We start from the raw sequence: 20,223 nt of genomic DNA, 5'->3' as shown, positions 1-20,223 counted from the left end.
GACTCCCTCCTTCGGCAATCTTCGCGGAGCTCTGGCCCAATGGTTGCCATTGGTTTGATTTGAATTAATTTTATAATGAATGATTTTAGAGTGTTGTGTTGTACTGTTTTATTGTTGTTAGCCGCCCTGAGCCCGCTTCGGCTGGGGAGGGCGGGATATAAATAAAATTTATTATTATTATGGAATGGGACTTCCCTATTTTCATTGGAGAAATGTTGGGAGGGTATGAGGGGACTGGGATAGCTCCGCTGGTAGAACATTAATCTCAGGATTGTGGGTTCAAGCCCTACACTGAGCAAAAAATACCTACATTGCAGGGGCTTGGACTAGATGATCCTCATGGTCCCTTCCAACTCTACAGTTCTACGATTCTATAACTGAAATAGAGATACAGGCCTAACTGGAATAGCATGCTAAGAACAAGAACTAACCTTGGCTGGAGCTTGTGGCTAGGGATGAGAGCTCAACCAAGGAGTCCCAGTTGGCTTACTTAGCACAGTGTGTAGCAAAGATGACTGGGGAGCAGCAGGGCAGCTGCAAACTTCTCTCCTGGAGCCCACACTTTCATATGGCCTCACTGACCCAAGGCTTGTCTTAAGAGCAGGGTTTCCAAAACTTGGGTCTCCAGCTGTTTTGGGACTACAATTCCCACCATCCCTGACCACTGGTCCAGCAAGCTAGGGATCATGGGAGTTGTAGGCCAAAAACATCTGGAGGGCCGAGGTTGAGGAAGCCTGGACTAGATGACCCTCAGAATCCCTTCCAACTCTACAATTCTATGCATCCATGTGGCTTTAAAGTTGCGCAGGCAGAAATTCAGCAGGTGAAGCTTTCCCAAGCAACAGGAGAACTTCACCGATGAATTTGCGCCTGTCGTGGAGCGCAGTTGAAGGTGCATCGGGGAGACCCGTTTAAGAGGGGAGGAGCAGGCGGACTCCTGAATTGCGGAAGAAGTCCTCTGCAAAAACAAAAACACCGCTTGTTCCAGAAAGGCTCTTCCAGCCGAAAAGCGAGAATGCAAACCTAAAACGCCAAACACCAATTACACCCGCCCACGTTCGAATTCCTTGGCAATAACAGGCGGCGGCGGGTGGAGAAAAGCACGCTCCGCAGAACCCTTCTGCTCTGGTTGCTGCGCCCGCCCGCTGCGTGGCAACGGGGCCGCTCTTCTGCCCGGCTTTGGCGCCTGCCCTCCGATTGGCCCTTTTGAAAGCAGCGGCGCGGCCCCATTGGCGCGTTGGGAGTCGGCTCAGCGCGGTCGATTTGAATCCGACTGCGCTCGGCCTCTCTTAAGCAGGCGCTGCTAAGCCGCCGCCTCCGCTTCCTCCGCCGGTTCTTCGGAAGGTGCGTCCTTGTTTTCGCAGGGAGGCGAGGGGAACGGCTGGAAGCAGTGGGGCTGGCCCGGGCGGAGAGGGTAAGGGGGCTGCAAGGGGGACGTGGGGGCGGGAGATAGAGACCCGTGGCTGGGATAAACCAGGGCAGGAGGCTGCCGGGAGGATAAAGGGCAGGAGTAGGGGGAGCGCATTAAGCCCCACTTTTTAAAATAAATGTGCAACTCTTGTGTTCTTGTGCATTCTCCCTTCACTTTTGCCTGGATGAGTTGGAGAACTTTTTTTAAAAAAGCCACAGAATAAATGTTGCGTTTTCCCCAAACTGCATCCCTTAACTCACTTCCTCTTTTTTTTTAAAAAATAAGTTTTTTATTCTGAAGGCTGCAAACTTACCACCCACTGGGGATTACTTTTGAGCAACCCCTGTAGGGGGGGCGGGTGGGGGGGGAAGGCTAGCCAGAGTATTTCTGAACTCTTCTTTCTCTCTGATCTGGGTATAGCGTGTTAAAAATCTAGTCTATCTGGTGGATTGGAGGGGAGACAGCTAGAGGTTTGTTCTTATCTCTCCCCCATGTGCTTACCTAATCCCCAAGATCTCTTTCTCCTTGGCCTTTGTAAATCTGCACTTGACTCTCCTGGCCTTAGCATGTGGCCTCCTGTATGAGCAAGCAGACATGCAGTGAGTGCAGCACTTGTGAGCTGGACTGTGGCCTTTTCAGACTGCAGCTTCTGTTGCCTTGACTATTCTCAGGATCATAGGCACGGAAAGGAGTTTTCTGGAATGCATTTAAGCAGATGTCACTTTACGGCTTGTGCAATAACTTAAAAAAGCTGCTAGATGGGTCTCTCCCGCTTGGCAAACACCTAGCAAATAAATGCAATATTAAGAAGTGCAAACTACTGTCTTTCATTCTTTCTATATGTATCTGCCAACCTAAAACTATATAAACTCCCAATATGGACATGTAATGATTGCCCTGGTGAATAACTTTTGTCTGGGACTGGAAAGTGGAAGTGCAACACCCCCCCCCAAAAAAAAAAAAAAAAAAATTCCCTTAGGATTTCTCAGTGTCCTTTGATACCATTAATCATGGCATCCTTGACTGGCTTTTGTTTAGGGAGGTGGGGACACAATACTACAATGGTTCTCTTCTTCTGAGATGGTCAGTATCTTTGGTAGCACTAGGTGATTTCTGTTGGCTTATGAGGATTCCCTCTTATCCCCAATGTGTCATTCATAGGCAGATGACATGCAGCTCTATCTCTTTCCCACTCGAGAAAGGGGTCCTGGCTGACTCCAGCTGCAAAAGCTGAGGCTGCCGAATAGGCCACAGACCACTTTGGCTGAGAGTCCTGCCTTGCAGGCCTTTCTCCACTTGGCCTGAGAAGGCGGGGCCCTGGCTGACTCCAGCTACAAAAGCTGAGGCTGCCGATCAGATTCCTGGATCAGGGTGTCACTTGGGTTCTTGTTGCTGTTCATTGATATTTGGTTGTGCTCTTTTAAAAGTTTTATTTTTCTTTCTTGTTTGGGACTACTTTTGTAATTATATAAATCTTCTCATGTTATAAGCTGCTTTGAGAAGTTTTAACTATGGAAAGGTGACATACAGTGGTACCTCGCGTTACATACGCTTCAGGTTACATATGCTTCAGGTTACACACTCCGCTAACCCAGAAATAGTGCTTCAGGTTAAGAACTTTCCTTCAGGATAAGAACAGAAATTGGGCTCTGGTGGCACAGCAGCAGCAGGAGGCCTCTTTAGCTAAAGTGGTGCTTCAGGTTAAAAACAGACCTCTGGAACGAATTAAGTACTTAACCTGAGGTACCACTGTACAAATAAAATGATGATGATGATTTGCAACCAGCCCTGGATGTGGTAGAACTCCACCTGAGGAACCAGATGTGCAGCTTGGAGGGTCTCCTGGATTTGTCACGGTCAGACACAGGTAGCTGTAGTGGCCAGGAGTCTTTTCACAAGCTCCAGCTTGTATCTCACATGCAGCCCCTGTTTAGATCAATGATCAGACCTGGCCTTGGTTATCTGGTGACCTGCAAACTAGACTGCTGTATTTTATGAGGAACTGCATCTGGAAGCTGCAGCTGATACAGAATGTTGGAGCCCAAATGTTGGTAGGAGCCAGAAGATCTGCATAACTCAAGTTTTCCACTGGTTGGAGTAGCTACCTGTTTGCTTCCAGACTCAGTTCAATGTGCTGGTCTTAATCTTTAAAACGCTAAATTGCTTGGGACTTGGTTATCTTCTATCCTACCTGAGTGCTCTTCTTCAGTGCCTGTTTTTAATATGTTAGGCTGGCATGCACAAGAGACGGGGCTTTCTTAATGGTGGCACTAAAACTAGAGCTTGCTTTCAATGACTTCTGCCTTGCCCCTTTGATTCTGACACTTATGCGGGCCCCCTCTATGGCTGCTTGTGTCTCCAGGGCAGCTTTTGGTTAAACCTTTACTTGCCCTTTCTCTGCAAATTCTAAGCCTTTTCAACCCAGACTTGAACTGCTATAGGTCAAATTAACTGGAACAAGAGGGAAGGATGCCTTCTAGTTGACTTCTTTTGCAGGATGGCAGTAATAGGGCAAAATACCTTTGCTTTAGCTTAATTACAGCTGGCTGAATTACTGCAGGAAGGAAAAGATCTACGTGCCCTTGAAAACACACCAAAGCGGCTTTGGAAACCCTTCTCTTTGAAAAAATAAATAATTGTAGGGATGCCCCTGTCACTACAACTGCTTGACTCTCCTTGTTCTGTTTCAGGCCTTTTCATATTGAGGAATAATGGACGACTACACGAAAATAGAAAAGATTGGTGAAGGTAGGTAACATTTGATCTATTACATAATCTTTCTTTGTCTTGCAAAGAAGGCATCTATATACTTGGAAGCAAGTCTCATTGAGTCAGAGTCATTGATGGCACTTACATGGGTCACGAGAGTCCCCCACTCACTAATAAAATGTAGCACCCCAAAGAACTGCATGGTGTGCTAACCCACATACCTGCCTAGGGATGATCACTGAAAAGCTTGCATTGTGATTCCGAAACTGCTTCCTTAATATTGTATTTGCAATTGGCACCTCTTCATTACTACTAGTGAATTTATGAAATGGGAAATTTTGTGTGGAGAAATAAAGCCCTGGAAAATTATCAGCCCCACCTCACTGGGCAACCTGCCACTTTCCCTTGGTTGTTGCACATGCACTTGTAAACTGAATGCCCAAATAGGACATAGATGCTTGCTCAGGGCAACATGCTTCCATCTTTGGGCTGAAAGGTTTTGTATCATGTTAAACCTATGCCCATGCCCTGGTTGTCACAACATGGTGATCTTAGTGGGGCAGTGTGGGCTCCTGGAGAGGAGCTTTGCTCCTTTACTCCCATGGCATGCTGAGCGAAGCCAGGCTTCAGCTAAGGGCATCACCTAAACCTTGTCCTTGACCTCTCCTTGGAAACCACAAGTCATAGCTAGTAATAAAACTTGGCTACAGTGTGGTTGTTGAAGAGAGAGCTCAACCACTAGCCCAGATTCAGAAGACCAGAATCAGCAAGGCACACTTTTTGACTGGTGTGGGTCCAACTGCAATCACGTGGAGACCTGGATGCCAGGTTGGCGGCTGGGGGAAGCAAAACGTCACTTGGAGAAAGATCAGAAATATTTTCCTTGAAGTTTGAATTGATTTTATTCTGGATTGTTTTATTTGATGTTTTAATGTCTTGTAAACCAGTTTGAGATTTGTTCTTTAAAATCTAAAGTGTTATAAAAAAGAAATGAATTAAATAATAATACATTCCTTTGTGGCGACCATAACCCAGGTTTAAGGTGCCATTTGGCAATTAGATTACATACCTGAGTTTCTAACACTGCAGAAGACACTGCTAGCTCGTTGGGAGTTCACACAATTGGGTTGGCTTAATGCAGGGGTCAGCAAGCTTTTTGGGGGGTGGGCCGGTTGACCGCACCACAAACCTCCTGGTGGGCCGTAGTGCATGTGTGTGTGCACGCATGGACACATGGCAGAGGGGGTTTCTCTTTCCCCCAGCCCCTCCTGTCCTCCGTACCTAGGGTGCTGCCAAGAGGCAGAGGCTGGTGACGGCAGCGTCAGAGGAGGAACGAGCAGCCCGAAAGGGCTGCTTTCGGGCTGCTCGTTCCTCCACCGACAGCCTCTGCCGCTTGCAAGGGCAGGCACAGGAACTGCGCTTGGCAGAGTGGCGGCACCAAACAGCTTGCTCTGACGAGGGGCTGCTGGAAATGCGCTTAGTCAGCTCAGCCCAGCCCCCTTCCTCCTCTTGGCCATGCGCAGCAGCCGCTTGCCCATTGGCCAGGGCCTCAAACCTTAGCGGGTGATTGGCTGGTGATTTGCTACACTGAGAGGAGGGAGGAAGTTCCACCACGGTGGAGGGGGGGGGAGATGTCGGTGGGAAAAAATGGCGCCCGCTCCACGAAAAACCCCCCACAGGTTCTCCTCACCTATCCATGGAACCGGCCATGGGCCAGTTCTGGGAGGCCCATGGGCCTTAGGTTGCCAGCCTCTGGTTTAACGTATTGTGCAAACCTGGTGTCTGTGTCCAGAGGATTAAACTGGAGCTTTCCCCCCATTAGGCACTTATGGTGTTGTGTATAAAGGCAAACACAAAGCTACAGGCCAAGTGGTGGCCATGAAGAAAATCCGGTTAGAGAACGACGAAGAAGGTGTTCCCAGCACTGCAATCAGAGAGATTTCCTTATTAAAAGAGCTACGTCATCCCAACATAGTCTGGTATGTCTGCACCTGTATAACCTGGGTTTCAGCTATAAAATGGGGTTTTCGTCCCTTTTTTCGGCACTCAATGAGTCTGCTGAATTACACCTAAAAATGTGAGGGCGTCTTTCATGTGTGATGGTGAGGGAATTGGAGTTGAAAGGTACCCTGAAGGGTCCGGTTGGTGATGAGTTAAGCAGCAGCTGATGGCATGATTGGGCTATGATGCTCACCTGACCTTTCTGGCTGTGTTGCTGCATGTTAGAGTGGGCCAGCCTGGTTGTAAACACACCGGCAGAAGTGTTGGCTATACAGCAGTGACCACTGGAGGGAGGTCAGTTTGAGCAGAGCAGCTTGCTGTCCACTATTGGGCTTTAAGACACATAAGGGCTGGTCCTTTCCAGCATTTCTCATGTCATCATCCCCTGCCCAACAGACAGACACAAAGTAAGCACTGCGTTTAAGGTTGTGTCCTTTGCAAAAGTGGCTGATGGTAAGCCCCACTTGAACAAACCTGGAATTAAGTTCCCCAGCAAAAGTGCTTAGATGGGTCCTGCGCTTGTTCTTTTTCTACATACATATGATTCGTGTTTCTTTAGGTAGGCTGGATACTTAGTTGCCCTCTATAGACACTTAATGTAATTAGAGTTTACAAACAACCTTATGCATGTGGAGAGGAAGAGCACCCCAGTTTGCATATATTCTGCAGCGTTTCTTGTAGCATGCAAGGCGGCATGTGTGGTACCAAAAGGAAACGCTTACTAAACAATCAAACGTGAAGCGTTTCCAAGTCCTTGTCTTTCAGTGGGAGAGTTCAGCATATGCTTAAATGCCTTTAAGATCAGTGGGACTGAAAGATGCTTAACTGTGGCTGGACCATGTTCATTTTTTTACATCCTTGGTTATTTCAGCATACTTTTAATAACAGACTCAGACTTTCTCAAGGAAGGCTCCATGCTGCTTCAGAGGGCCTAGTTATTTTGACTTAACTTGGTAGAGCTTCTCTGTTGAACCACCACCAGGAATTAAGGTAGTTTAATTATGAGAAGGTAACTTGAGTGGGTGTTCCGTCTAAAGCCTAACCTGGAGATCTGCCCAAAATTTTGGTTAAATTTAATGCGTATCTGGCTTGAATATGATTAAATTTGTTGCTCAGAAAATCATACACTTAGTTTAAATCCAAAGCTCTTCTGAATTCAACATTTCTAGACTCATCTACCCATGTAGACGCGGGTGGCGCTGTGGGTTAAACCACAGAGCCTAGGGCTTTCCGACCAGATGGTTGGTGGTTCGAATCCCCGCGACGGGCTGGGCCCCTGCTCCTGCCAACCTAGCAGTTCAAAAGCACATCAAAGTGCAAGTAGATAAATAGGTACTGCTCTGACGGGAAGGTAAACGGTGTTTTCATGCGCTGCTCTGGTTCACCAGAAGTGGCTTAGTCATGCTGGCCACATGACCGGGAAGCTGTCCGCCGGCTCCCTCGGCTAATAAAGTGAGATGAGCGCTGCAACCCCAGAGTCGGCCACGACTGGACCTAATGGTCAGGGGTCCCTTTATCTTTACCTTACTCGTGTACTACCTGAAACCAAAGCAGAACATTGGCTGCCAGATGCGAAATATATTGGCATTTTTCTCAGCTCTCCCACCCCACTACAGAAACAAGTGCTGATAGTACTAAGCAGAACACTATACTGGGTTGAGTGCCTAAATGTTCACCTTTGAAACAACTATATGCACCCTGGTGAACATATGCTTAAATAACTAAGTGTATTAAGCTAGTTTCATTTAGGCCTCTCTGTTTCACATTAATTTATAATTCTCAGTCATCCGTCATCTTCATAAGATTTATAGCTGTAAGCTTAATGGATCAGGCAGCATGTGTAATTACCAGCTTTCACATAGGCATGTATATGCAGTGAACCTGCAGAAACCTTAGCTCGGCATGTTACGATGGCTGATTAGATAGAAGTATAATAAACTATGGGATGTTCGTCCAGTTACATGAAGGGGCCTTAGTGCTCCATATAACAAACCCACATTGTATGCTTGGTGAAAAGATTTGAACTGTTTTGACTTTCTTAAATAAAAGAAAATTCTTTTCAGTCTTCAGGATGTTCTTATGCAAGACTCAAGACTTTACCTGATATTTGAATTTCTTTCTATGGATCTCAAGAAATACTTGGACTCCATCCCATCTGGGCAGTACCTAGATCGTATGCTTGTTAAGGTAAGGAAACGATACTGCAGATGGGTAGCTTTTGCCCTACCTGCCCACGGAACCCCGTCTACGTTGATCTGTCTGCCAGAGACTCTTGGGGTGAATTGGTAAGAGTAGGCAAGTTGTGTTTGGCCAATGCTTCTCCATCATCACAGTCCTTGCCATCCAGGATCCTTTTGTAAGATCCCAATGCGCGGTGAGGATATCTAGAAACAAAGTTTGAAAATGACTGCTGTGAATTGTTCTGCAGCAAACAGCTGCAACAGAATTGGTGGCCCACATGGCAGCCAACAGGCAATTTTGAAGCCTGTGTTGAGGATCACAGGTATTTCAGGGCTTTTGTGTTCTCCTGTGTCACATCTTAAAGGTTATTCCCCTTGTGCTAATTCAGTGTTCTAGATGCAAAACAGGGCAGCACAGTGGTAGCTTGGTTCTCTAATGGCTTGGCTCCCTAACAAATCGGCTCTCAAACGCCGCAAACCCAGAAGTGTTTTGGTTTGCAAACGTTTTTTGAAAGCCAAACGTCCGGCACGACTTTCGACTGAGTGCAGGAAGCTCCTGCAGCCAATCCGTAGCCGTGCCTTGGTTTTCGAACAGTTTTGGGAGTCGAACGGACTCCCGGAACGGATTAAGTTCGAGAACCAAGGTACCACTGGAATGGTTTTTTAGGGGGTTTACTGAAATTTGAAGCTGACTCTTTGTAAGAAGCAGCTTCTCTAGCCATTTTATCTATAAAATCACCCTAGTAAATGACGTGGAGGTGCCACTGCGACATCATATTGAAGTTAAACGCGTGTGGATCTGCTTGTCACCATTCATTTGTCTTTTGTTTTAGTTAGTGCCATCAGTGCATGATGCATGATGTTTCGGTTTCACAGAATTGTAGAGTTGGGAGGGACCCCAAGGGTCATCTAGTCCAACCCCCTGCAATGCAGGAATCTCAACAAAAGCATCTATGACAGATGGCCACCCAGCCTCTGCTTAAAAACCTCCAAGGAGAAGGAGAGTCCAACGCTCCTTGTGGGAGTCTGTTCCACTGTCGAACAGCTCCTGCTGTCAGGAAAGGTCTACCTGTTGTTTTGTTGGAGTCCTCCTTTCTTGTAACATCAGCAAAGATAGGTCCAGAGCCCCGAAAAGCTTGCAAGCTAAAGCTTGATAGTGGACAAGGGGAGCGAGGGATGCATTTCAGCAAATGAGGTGTATGTGATTGGACTCACGTAGCCTGGATTGCAGACCGCTAGGAACCTAGTGTAAGCGGCTCCATTCTTCTAAAGCAGCCTTTCTCAACCTGTGGGTCGCCAGATGTTGTTGAACTACAACTCCCATCACCCCTAGCTAGCAAGGCCAGAGCTCAGGGATGATGGGAATTGTAGTCCAACAACATCTGGGGACCCACAGGGTGGGAACCGCTGTAAGGGATAGAAGGTTTTGTAATACCTATTTTTACCACACCCTTCTCCTTTGGGCACACAAGAGGTGAAGTGCATGCCCTTCTGAACACACCGTCTTCCAATGCCAACTCTGTTTTAATATTCTTTCAGAGTTACTTGTACCAAATCTTGCAAGGCATTGTGTTCTGTCACTCGAGGAGAATTCTGCACAGAGACCTGAAGCCTCAGAACTTGTTGATTGATGACAACGGAGTAATTAAACTGGCCGACTTTGGCCTGGCTCGAGCTTTCGGCATCCCCGTGCGGGTCTACACCCATGAGGTAAGGGACTGTGGATCTCTCTGCGCTAAATCCTACACTAAAAGAGATAAGCTGTGGATTGTTGAAAGAACCAATGATTTGGGGTTTAGGCAATAAAAGCATTTGTGTTAAAAGTAGCTAATAAAAAGCAGTAAAAAAACAACACCAGGAAAGATGGGGTTGGAATGTCAAGAAGAAGAAACTATAAAGGTAACCCCTGACCATTAGGTCCAGTCGTGGCCGACTCTGGGGTTGCGGCGCTCATCTCGCTTTATTGGCCGAGGAAGCTGGCGTACAGCTTCCGGGTCATGTGGTCAGCATGACTAAGCCGCTTCTGGTGAACCAGAGCAGCGCATGGAAACGCCGTTTACCTTTCTTACCTATTTATCTACTTGCACTTTGACATGCTTTCGAACTGCTAGGTTGGCAGGAGCAGGGACTGAGCAATGGGAGCTCACCCCGCCGCGGGGATTTGAACCACTGACCTTCTGATTGGCAAGTCCGAGGCTCTGTGGTCTAACCCACAGCGCCAAACACGTCCCATGAAGAAACTATATACAATGATAAATGCCTTGAAATACCTTTGGATAATTTATTTTAAAAATATATGGAAAAAATAATTCCTACACTGAGGCTAGCAAGTTTTTTTCCCATTTAATGTTGCTTATTAAGGAGGTTGCTGCATGCTATTAAGAAGAGCCCTGTTGAATCAGACCCCGGTCTGTCTAGGGCTGGGTGACGTCTGGTGTTCGATATCACAATATATCACCAACTAAACATGATATCTCGATATATCATGCTATGTATCTGCAGTGGCAGAGGGCCTCCCAGGAATCCCTGTGGTGGTGGCGGGCCTCACTGCACCTATTCACGGTGGCGGTTGACCTTGCCAGGCCTCCCTGCGGCAGCAGAGGACCCCACTGCGCCTCCCTGTGGAAGCGGAGGGCTCTGTGGGTATCCTCGCAGCAGACCTCACCACACCTTCCCACAGTCGTGGGGGGGCCTTGCTGCGCCTCCCCATGGCAGTTGGGGGCTTTTAAGATGTAAGGAAGTAGTGGACTTAATAAAAAAACCAGGGAGCTCATGGAGGAGCTTTGAGCCAGATGCTGTTGCTCTGTGTGATCTCCTTTTACATGATAGCTATGCAGATGAAATGAGGTTGAGCGTGGAAGAAAGGACTGAGACGATCGGGGCAAGAATTCACCTCAAACAATTAATACGCGAACTTCCTTGAGTATATTCGCTTACAAAATAGGAACTAGAAAACTCGGCGGCTTTTTTTCTTTTTCTTTGAAAAACGACTTCAGAAACTGGCATGCTGATTCCAGAAATGTCGTATGCTAGACAGTGTGGTTGAGTGCAGTAATTCATGCATAATTGTTCCAAAGCACGCTAAATCCTTCCCCCCCCCCCCAGCTGGTGGGGTTTTTTAAATTTAAAAAAGCCTTCTAATGCCCACTGTTCTTGTGCTAGGTAGTAACTCTGTGGTACAGAGCTCCAGAAGTGCTGCTAGGTTCTGCACGTTACTCCACACCTGTCGATATATGGAGCATAGCGACGATATTTGCTGAAATGGCAACCAAGCAAGCACTCTTCCGTGGAGATTCAGAAATTGATCAGTTGTTCAGGATCTTCAGGTATCTAACTTAAAATGAGAAAAGTTTGCGGTCTTGTTTTCCTTCTGCGGAAATGTTGTATCCCATTGGTCTGATAATTGTGTGAATTTTTTTTTTTAAAAAAAATTATTATGGTGCAATTGAGGCCTGTGGTTTTCCGGTGTCATAGCGGCAAACTGCTAAACAAATTGTTCTAATTTGAAACAAAATACAGTCCTCCCTATATTTGCTTTGAAGCACGTCCCACTTCAAGGAGACTGGATTATTATTGGTAAATATACTCGGGAGTGCAACCTTGATAGCCTGATCCTATGAACAATGTGTATAGGATATCATAAATAGACTGGGAGGTGTTCAGATGTTGTTGTCAGGTGAGGGCATTGCAGCACTGTCTTGTCAACTATTTCTCTGGCAATTGCTGTTATTTTCTCTTGCATAGCCTTCTTTGTGGTTCAAAAACACAGTGCAGATATCTCTCTTTTGGCAGTACAGTCTTATTGGCGCACATATATTTAAAAGCCGAGAGTTCCAACACAAAGCTGCATAACTTGTGTCTCGGTTATGTTGGAATCTGAAGCATCACTGCAGGAATCTTTCAGTAGGTAACACTCAAAGAAGTGTTTGACTGAATCCATTCGAGCAGATTTGCCAAGGCTGCTTAATCCACCCCCTTTTGACTGTTTTCCTTGTAGAGCTTTGGGGACGCCCAACAATGACGTGTGGCCGGAAGTAGAATCCTTGCAGGATTACAAGAACACATTCCCCAAGTGGAAACCGAGCAGCCTGGCCTCTCTGGTGAAAAACCTGAATGAGGATGGACTAGACCTGCTTTTGGTAAGCGAACCTGTTTCACTCTCATAAAACTTGTGTATCATTTTTTTAAAAAAATCATTCTGATGCAACATAGACAGTGTTGTACCTTACTGAAATCATTTTGTAAGCCTGCACAGGGTTTAATCTGTCCAGATGTATGCAGATAAGCTGTTTAATATTCTTGGGGTTTTGTACAGCTATAAAAAGGCAAGACAGAGAGGCCTGCTGCCTTGGGGCAAAGGCTGACACAGTCCAGCGTTGTACTTGCCACTGGTGCCCACCTGCACACCTTTGGAAGCAGGGCGCAAAGGCAAAAGCCCTCCCCAGCTGTTGCTTCTCCAGCTGCTATTTCTAGGTGTGCTGCCTCTGAACATGGAGGTTCTACTCTACCACCATGGCTGTTCGCTACTGATGATAAAAACAAGCTCATGGAGGAGATGTCTAATCTCCCCCCGAAAAGCCATCTGAAACTGTGACCATGGCTGCAATCGTACAGGATGTGAATGCCGTAAATATAATTGCGTGGAGAAGAAGCACTTGGGGGTCTTTTTGTTCATCTGTCCTGAAACAACTGCCGCATCAGTTTCATAGGGTGACCCAGAATTCTTGCGCAGTGACAGAGGAGTCTTTCGCTCTCTTGTCTACATATCTACACTGGGTTTTATAAAAGTCCCCTCTCCACCCCATCCTCACTCCTGGTTTGTACCAGTTACCAAATTGTCACAGGACGATTCCATTCTCACTGGAGAACCTGCGGAAGTTTACTGGGCAAAGTTAACAGGCTGTGGTGGGTTACATTACACGTTGCATCACTCCGTCGCTTTCATAAGGCGTGGGTGCCCAATTCACGCCATCTCTCCTCCTTCAGAAAAGGAAGAGTGGAGAAGCGTTGGGTGGGTTGGACCTGAGCACATTTGAGTGTCTATTTCATAGGTTAGGTCACCTGTGTAGCAGATAGAAGAGGCTTGTGAAGAGTGTGCCATAGAATAATAATATATGAACTGGGGCTCAAGTCAGCAGCCCCAAGTGTTGACGTTGGGAAGGAAGTGATGGTATTAAGCTAGGGGCAGGTGAGGACACATCCTTTCCCACCCTAAAGGTCTTGGCCTAGTGTCTAATACTTCTAAAAGAATAGAAACTTGAATGCTGTACATCTTGGTCTGAGATACACCATGGAAAGTCCGGTTCTGAGGACTCTGATCTCTCTAGGCTCCCCTGCACAGCAAGAGGCCAGTGTGTAACCTTCCTTTGTTTCCACTTGCAGAAAATGTTGACCTATGATCCAGCAAAAAGGATTTCTGGCCGCGTGGCTCTGAATCATCCTTACTTTGATGACTTGGACAAATCCAAACTACCAGCCAATCGGATCAAGAAATGCTAACTGCCCCTGAAACAACCTGAATGTGGTTGAAGCAGAAATACTGAAACTCATGGTATTCCCCCCCCCCCACTGTCGAAGTTTATTGATATCCCCGTTTTTATATGTGTCTGTCTTGTCCTATTCTAAAACTGTAGCCCTGTCTATAGAGTGCTTTGGTTTGAATCTTCCTTTAATTGTAAATATTAACCTATTCACTTTCAATAAAGCTGTACACTGCTCAGTGAAGCTCACCATTATATATAAATAATAATAATTAATAATAATAATAATAATAAAACTTTAAATCTGGCATGGGAGCAGAGGAGGTCCCAGTTCTTCAGCATCAACCTCCCAACATAACTAAAGGAAACAAATTTGCACGGCAGTTGCCAAAAAAAGGAATTACGTATTTGAGTTTTGATATGGATTTTGTGAAAAGGATTGCGGCTATTTTAACAGATTCATCTCTCTCCCCCTCTCTTCCCACCCCCAGCACTACTCCCCACACCGAAGGCTTCCTCAATACTCTGAAGATCTGGGGAAGGGGCAATAAGGCTGCTGTCACACTGATGGGAGCCTTCACTAGATTAGCAGATGGGGCGGGTACCATTGGATACAATCTGATAGATAAAAGAAACTGCTAACTAGACAGGGACAGGCTTGATCTTCCTCCCCCCCCCCCCCGATGGTTGGAGAGAACTTAAATGGTTGCCCCTACCCCACCTAGCTGTGAAATCCAACAATTTGCTTACATGGGTTGGAAGCAGGTGTTGTGTAATGGGGGGGTGCGCAATCGCCCTGTGGGTGTAGCCTGCTGCTCACTGATAGGCATAGCAAATGCGGTATGCATGGAGCACATAGATGCAGCCCATCACACGTCCTCTCTGTCATAATGGTGAGCATTTTGTTAGTAATTAGTGCTGTTTTTCTATAGAAAGAGGTGCAGGAACTCACCACAAATTCCTCCCTTGTAATGGCAATGATGAACACCTGGGAGGTGCCAGAACTGAGTTCCGGCTGGGGAGGAAAAAAGACCTGCTAGTAGTGTATGCTTTTCATCTCTTGTGTGTGATGAAATTATCTGGAGCTCAAGCGCTGCTGTTAGAGATGTACCGTATTTTTCGCTCTATAACACGCAGATTTTTTCTCCTAAAAAGGAAGGGGAAATGTCTGTGCGTGTTATGCAGCGAATGTGTGGTCCCTGGAGCCGAAAAATGAGGCAAAAATCAAACCGCGCTTCAGGGAGAAGGGAGCTCCGTGAGACAGGAAGTTGCTGCTTTCCTGCATTCTGCCTCAGGGTCTTACTGCCCGCCCTCTCTGTTTCGTTGCTGTGTTTGCTCAAACGGAACAAAGAGCAGGGAAAGCCCCTCCCCTCCAGGCAAGAAGAGAGGAAAGCAGAGGGTCCTTCGTTCTATCCTCTCCCTGCTCCGGAGGGAACAATGTTTGTGAAGGGAAGAGAGATTACAGGTTCAGCTTAAAATTCTGATTTGACTTCCTGCTTTTTGGTTTTGGGGACACACAGCATTCAAATATGCTTTCTTCAATTTAAAAGGATGAAATCCTTAAACAGTGTTTTGCCTGTAAATTCATGCGATCTGGAAAATTACAGTGTCTGTACCTCTTAAGGGATGGCAAAGCTTAGGTTTCGCTGCTAAATAGTTCTTAATGCAGTTAAAATGCTTTCTTCTGTCATGCTGGTGGGAGGGAGAGAGAGAGAGAGAGAGAGAGCACGCTGGCTGGCTTGTGTGGGTGGGTGGGGGGAAACTTTTGCCTTCCTTTCCTCACGTTATAGCCCTCTCCTGCATTCTTAGCCTTCTGTGTTTTTCCTTCCCTCCCCACTTAAAATGTGGTTACAAAGCATGGATCCACATGGATCCTCAGGATCTTTGCATTGGGTCACCCCAAATTCACCATCAGAGCACACAGCATGTCCATGGCTACAGCCTGCCCCCCCAAAATCACACACCCATTGTTGCCTGGGGCTGCAATGGTGCAAAAACGTGGTTACAAAGCATGGATCCACATGGATCCTCAGGATCTTTGCATTGGGTCAGCCAAAATTCACCATCAGAGCACATAGCATGTCCATGGCTACAGCCTGCCCCCCCCCCAAAAAAAAAATCACGCACCCACTGTTGCCTGGAGCTGCAATGGTGCAAAAACGTGGTTACAAAGCATGGATCCACAGGGATTCTCAGGATTTTTGCATTGGGTCACCCCAAATTCACCATCAGATCACATGTCTGTGGCCACAGCATGAAGCACAAAAATGATACGTCCACTGTTTCATTCAGAATATTTTTTCCCTTGTTTTCCTCCTCTAAAAACGATGTGCGTGTTATGGTCAGGTGCATGTTATAGAGCGAAAAATACGGTAAGATGGCAGCCAAACTACTTACCCAGGATTATGAATTGGTAGACCTGGTTTGGTTTAGCCATTGGTCAGTTTGACTCAAGCATAGCAGGGGTTTCTTCTCTTCCCAGTCTCTTCTCTGATCTCCCCCCCCCCCCAGCAACTTCCCATTTATTATGTGGATTAGTTAATTTCTCACATGCTCTACAGAGGAACTCCCAATTTCTTTTTTTAAAACGGTGAACCAACGTCTCTTCCTGCCGCCAGGAGGCAGCTTTACCACGGATGATGGTTACAGGTATGGCTGTTCCTATTTAGATTCTTGCAGAACAAAGAGTGCCAAAACTGAAGGCTTATGGGTCTTGGCAGATGGCCTTCGTGTGTGAGTGGTGTTTGGGGTATTCAAGCGCTGGGACTTGGGGAACTGAGATCACTCTTGGTACATTTGATGCTCCAGTCTCTTGATCAGGCATAGGCAAACTTGGCTCTCCCGATGTTTTGGGACTACAACTCCCATCATCCCTAACCACTACTCCTGTTAGCTAGGGATGGTGGGAGTTGTAGTCCCAAAACATCGGGAGAGCCAAGTTTGCCTATGCCTGCTCTTAATCACTGGAGGAGTAGCATTCTACATTGCTGCAAGGCAAAGCAGCCTCTGGTGAACACCAGCCTGCCGCGTTGCTCTCAACTACGGAAGAGAGAAGGTGGTAACCTTACATGCAACTGGTGCATTTAAACAGTTACAAATGGAGAATTATATGTTGCGGTTCAACAAATGAGTTAGAATTGTAAAGCATAACTATTTTTGGTTGGGGTGTCATATTGTCTTTGACCACAAGATGCCACTGCAGTATCTAAACATTGATTCTGGCAGGGGGTGGGGGAATATCTGTACAACGGCGATCAGTTTTTCCATACAAAACGGGTAGTTTAATAGCATGTACGCCTAAATGGCAAACATGAGCTGGCTTTGTCTCAGATTAGGTGTTGTTTTAATGTCTGAATTTCTGGAACTTGTAATTTGGTAAGGCTGCTGGCTCAGTTTATACGTCTACTTGGAATTGTACCAGGAGAGTTTGGTGCCTAAGGCAGAGTAGACCCAACCTGGTGAATTGTGTAGGGAGCTCACCCCCAAGGAACTGGAAGTAGCAGTTTGCTGTGTGCTCTTGGCTAGCAAGAAGACATAAACTTTCGTTTAGAGTTGCTGCCTCAGTCCTGGTTAAAACTATGCTTGCTGAAGTAACTTTTGGTTGGGAACTAAGTGTTTTTGTGCTACTAATTTCACGCATGACTATATGGCAGTAACAAACCCTGGTAACATTTATGTTTAAGAAGGGCGGGTCACCTCCAACAGGTCTATTTAGGCCTAGCAAAGGTCCTGATTTGACCTGTTTCCCACAAGCCAAGCCCCTTTGCTGTCTTCAGGTGCAGGTAAATGCTTGGTTGCCATGGATTTGAAGTCTGTTTGCATTGGAAACCACTTTCAGTGGGACGTCAAAATGACAACTCGTGGCTCTGAGTGGAATCATATTGCAAAGGCAATGTGTCTCAGCAACCACCAAGTGATCGGCGCTGGTACATTGCCTTTAAAAGTCACTTCGCAAGCGTGTTTTGATGAGACTTGTTCCTTATCTTGTGTGACCCTGAGGGTCAGAGAAAAAGAGTTTGATTCTTTCTTCCTTTTTTAAAAACCAAATCCATAAAACATGGTGTGGTAATTAAAATATATCTGTTTAATTGTAAGGGGGCGGCGGTCTACATTGCTGAAGCAGTCCTGGCAGGGCCTGGCCAAAGCGGTGCACTTTCTCCTTCCTTGACACTTGAATAAGGACAGAGGCACCAGTTTGCCCCCAAGATGGGGCAGTACATGTCTCGCATGTGTGTCATCACACACACAATGTCACACATGTCTCCCCATACCATGCAGGCCAGTGCGGCCTTCCCTGATGGGCCCCCTCAACATTGGTGGGGCTGGGACACCTTCAAGCAAATATTGAGGGGTCCTAAGACATCTCTGCCCCCTAGAGTTGGTGCACCTGGTTAAGGATAGGATAGTGGCCAGCTTTGTGATGTGAACAGAGGTGACCATTTTAAGGCCTGTAAATGTTGGAGCAGACAGTCTTATTTAAGCTCAGAAGGGATCTGTAGCTGGTCGTGACCAAACACTTTTTAAACTTCCTGACATTTTCTTCCTGATAGTGCGTGCATGCATACATACATATATATGTATGTAATTGCTCTTTAACATGGAACATCACCACAAGAGAATAATCATGGAAGCCATCGAGATAGAGAAACACCCTCACAACATGAACAAGCGTGACGACACGTCCCGCCTGCCAGACATCTGGAAATTAGCCCTCCCCACAAAAACCGACACCAGAACCAGAGGCACACAGAACGTCGTCACCAATCAACCACACCAGACCCAAACCCAGACCCTCTCCACAGACATATTACAGACTCCATCCAGTAGCCAAACTATAGTGGCACCTCCGGATGCTGCACCCCCCTGCAATCCCTACACAGATCTGGCTGGCACAAGGCACAAAACCACAGCTCGCCCCTATACACGAAGCCAAGCCAGAGCACAACTAAATGCAGCACAGCCATCTTCTCAGAAAAACTCTTCACAAGCTCAAGAGGTCAAGACACGAAAGCTTTAGCAACTAATCTACACTTAATGACCCACCCAGTGGTATTCAGAATATCACTCATGTAATCACCCAAGATATCCCTCAAGTAATTAAGAAACAAAAGAAGAAAAGGCACACTAATCTAGGAACTTCCTCTCTGCCCAGAACGTTGGAGGCTATACACCACACCCCTCAACAGTATTTATAGGAACTCAAACACCAGACTCTGCTCTGTTCCAGTAACAAGAAGCCGAAAGCACCAGCCTGAAGATGACGAGTGAGACCTCGTCGAAACGTCGCACAGACACCCCGACTCTTACACGGGAAGACACCCGAAGACACCAAAACCTGCATTCCTGTACCCGTGAAAATCTACGAAAGCAAATATATATATATATATATATATATATATATATATATATATATGCATGCACTGAATTTCTCCCAGATCAGCACATTTGAGGCAATAAGCTCCCCCCCCCCCAGCTTGGAGGGGCCTACTTAGGCAGAGGAACAAGAGTAATAAGTGTCGCTCTGTATAATCCTCATTAGCTGTTGCAGCTTAGAGAAGGAAATCCTCAGAGGGAATTCAGGATTTCACTTTAAAAAAGAAAGAGGGGAAAGATTTGCTTATGCAATAAAATCCGGCTTGTGCATAATATGACATACACAGAGTTGTGGTTTTTTTCTTCCTTTAAAAAGGAGAGGAGCTGCAAGAGTTAATCCTCACAAAACAATGCTCAACCTAATAAAACAAAAAGCCTAACCCAAACCATTGGTTGGTGTGTGTGTGTTTTACTTTTGACATGGTGCAAAGGAGGTCAAGGACACCAATATCTCTGCAGCAGGCATAAAACTCAGCAGATGCTGCTCGTCTCACTGCAGGTTTACAGGTGTGCAATCTAGGTCAGTTGCTCTGTTTGCTTTTTTTGTGTACACACACACACACACACACACACTCCTGGCTGGATTAGGACATGGCTAGTGCCTTGGTACTGATATGCCACTTCTACTGTGCATGCAAAGGCTTTAACCCTTCCCTTCTTACAGCTCAAAACCTTACAGCTATTCATTTCAGTCTCAAGTGTGTCTTTTGTTGCTCAGTTTTATAGAGTGTGTTAGTAAAGCTTGGTGCCGCAGAGCATGCAGCAAGTACTCCATGTTTACTTGTGGCAAATAATATGTATGTGCGGCAATGTTTTACAAAGCATGTCTACCGATTAGAAAAAGGGACAAAACCACCCAGTCAGTAAAATGTTGACAGAGAACACGCTAGGTACCCACCCACTGCCAGTGTTCGTAGCTTTGGCTATATACCATAGTGCAAACAATGATACTCCTTAGTATCTGAACCTGGATAAATATGGTTCCGAACAACCAGCTTATCCTGTTGCTTCAACAGCTCCAGTGGAAAGGCTGGAGGGTGTATGGTGACATAGCTCCCTAGAGAGAGAG

The 20,223-nt window shown here is 46.3% G+C and overlaps 1 protein-coding gene across 2 annotated transcripts; it reads left to right on the top strand.

Moving 5' to 3' along the window:
• The first annotated feature begins 1,212 nt into the window (after positions 1-1,212).
• CDK1 (cyclin dependent kinase 1) lies at positions 1,213-14,020 on the top strand. Of its 2 annotated transcripts, none has more exons than XM_082222495.1 (8): positions 1,213-1,344; positions 4,102-4,159; positions 5,943-6,099; positions 8,185-8,308; positions 9,841-10,011; positions 11,464-11,627; positions 12,299-12,440; positions 13,684-14,020. In XM_082222495.1, the coding sequence occupies exons 2-8, from the start codon at positions 4,123-4,125 to the stop codon at positions 13,798-13,800; spliced, it is 912 nt and encodes a 303-aa protein (XP_082078621.1). In that variant the 5' UTR covers positions 1,213-1,344; positions 4,102-4,122; the 3' UTR covers positions 13,801-14,020. The 2 variants fall into 2 exon arrangements, with proteins under 2 accessions (XP_082078621.1, XP_082078620.1); XM_082222494.1 differs by having other exon boundaries at positions 1,258-1,414.
• Positions 14,021-20,223: the final 6,203 nt, after the last annotated feature.

Source organism: Podarcis vaucheri (genome assembly GCF_965113315.1).
Source record: "Podarcis vaucheri genome assembly, chromosome: 5".
NCBI lineage: Eukaryota > Metazoa > Chordata > Lepidosauria > Squamata > Lacertidae > Podarcis > Podarcis vaucheri.
This window is presented reverse-complemented; position numbering and strand designations above follow the sequence as displayed.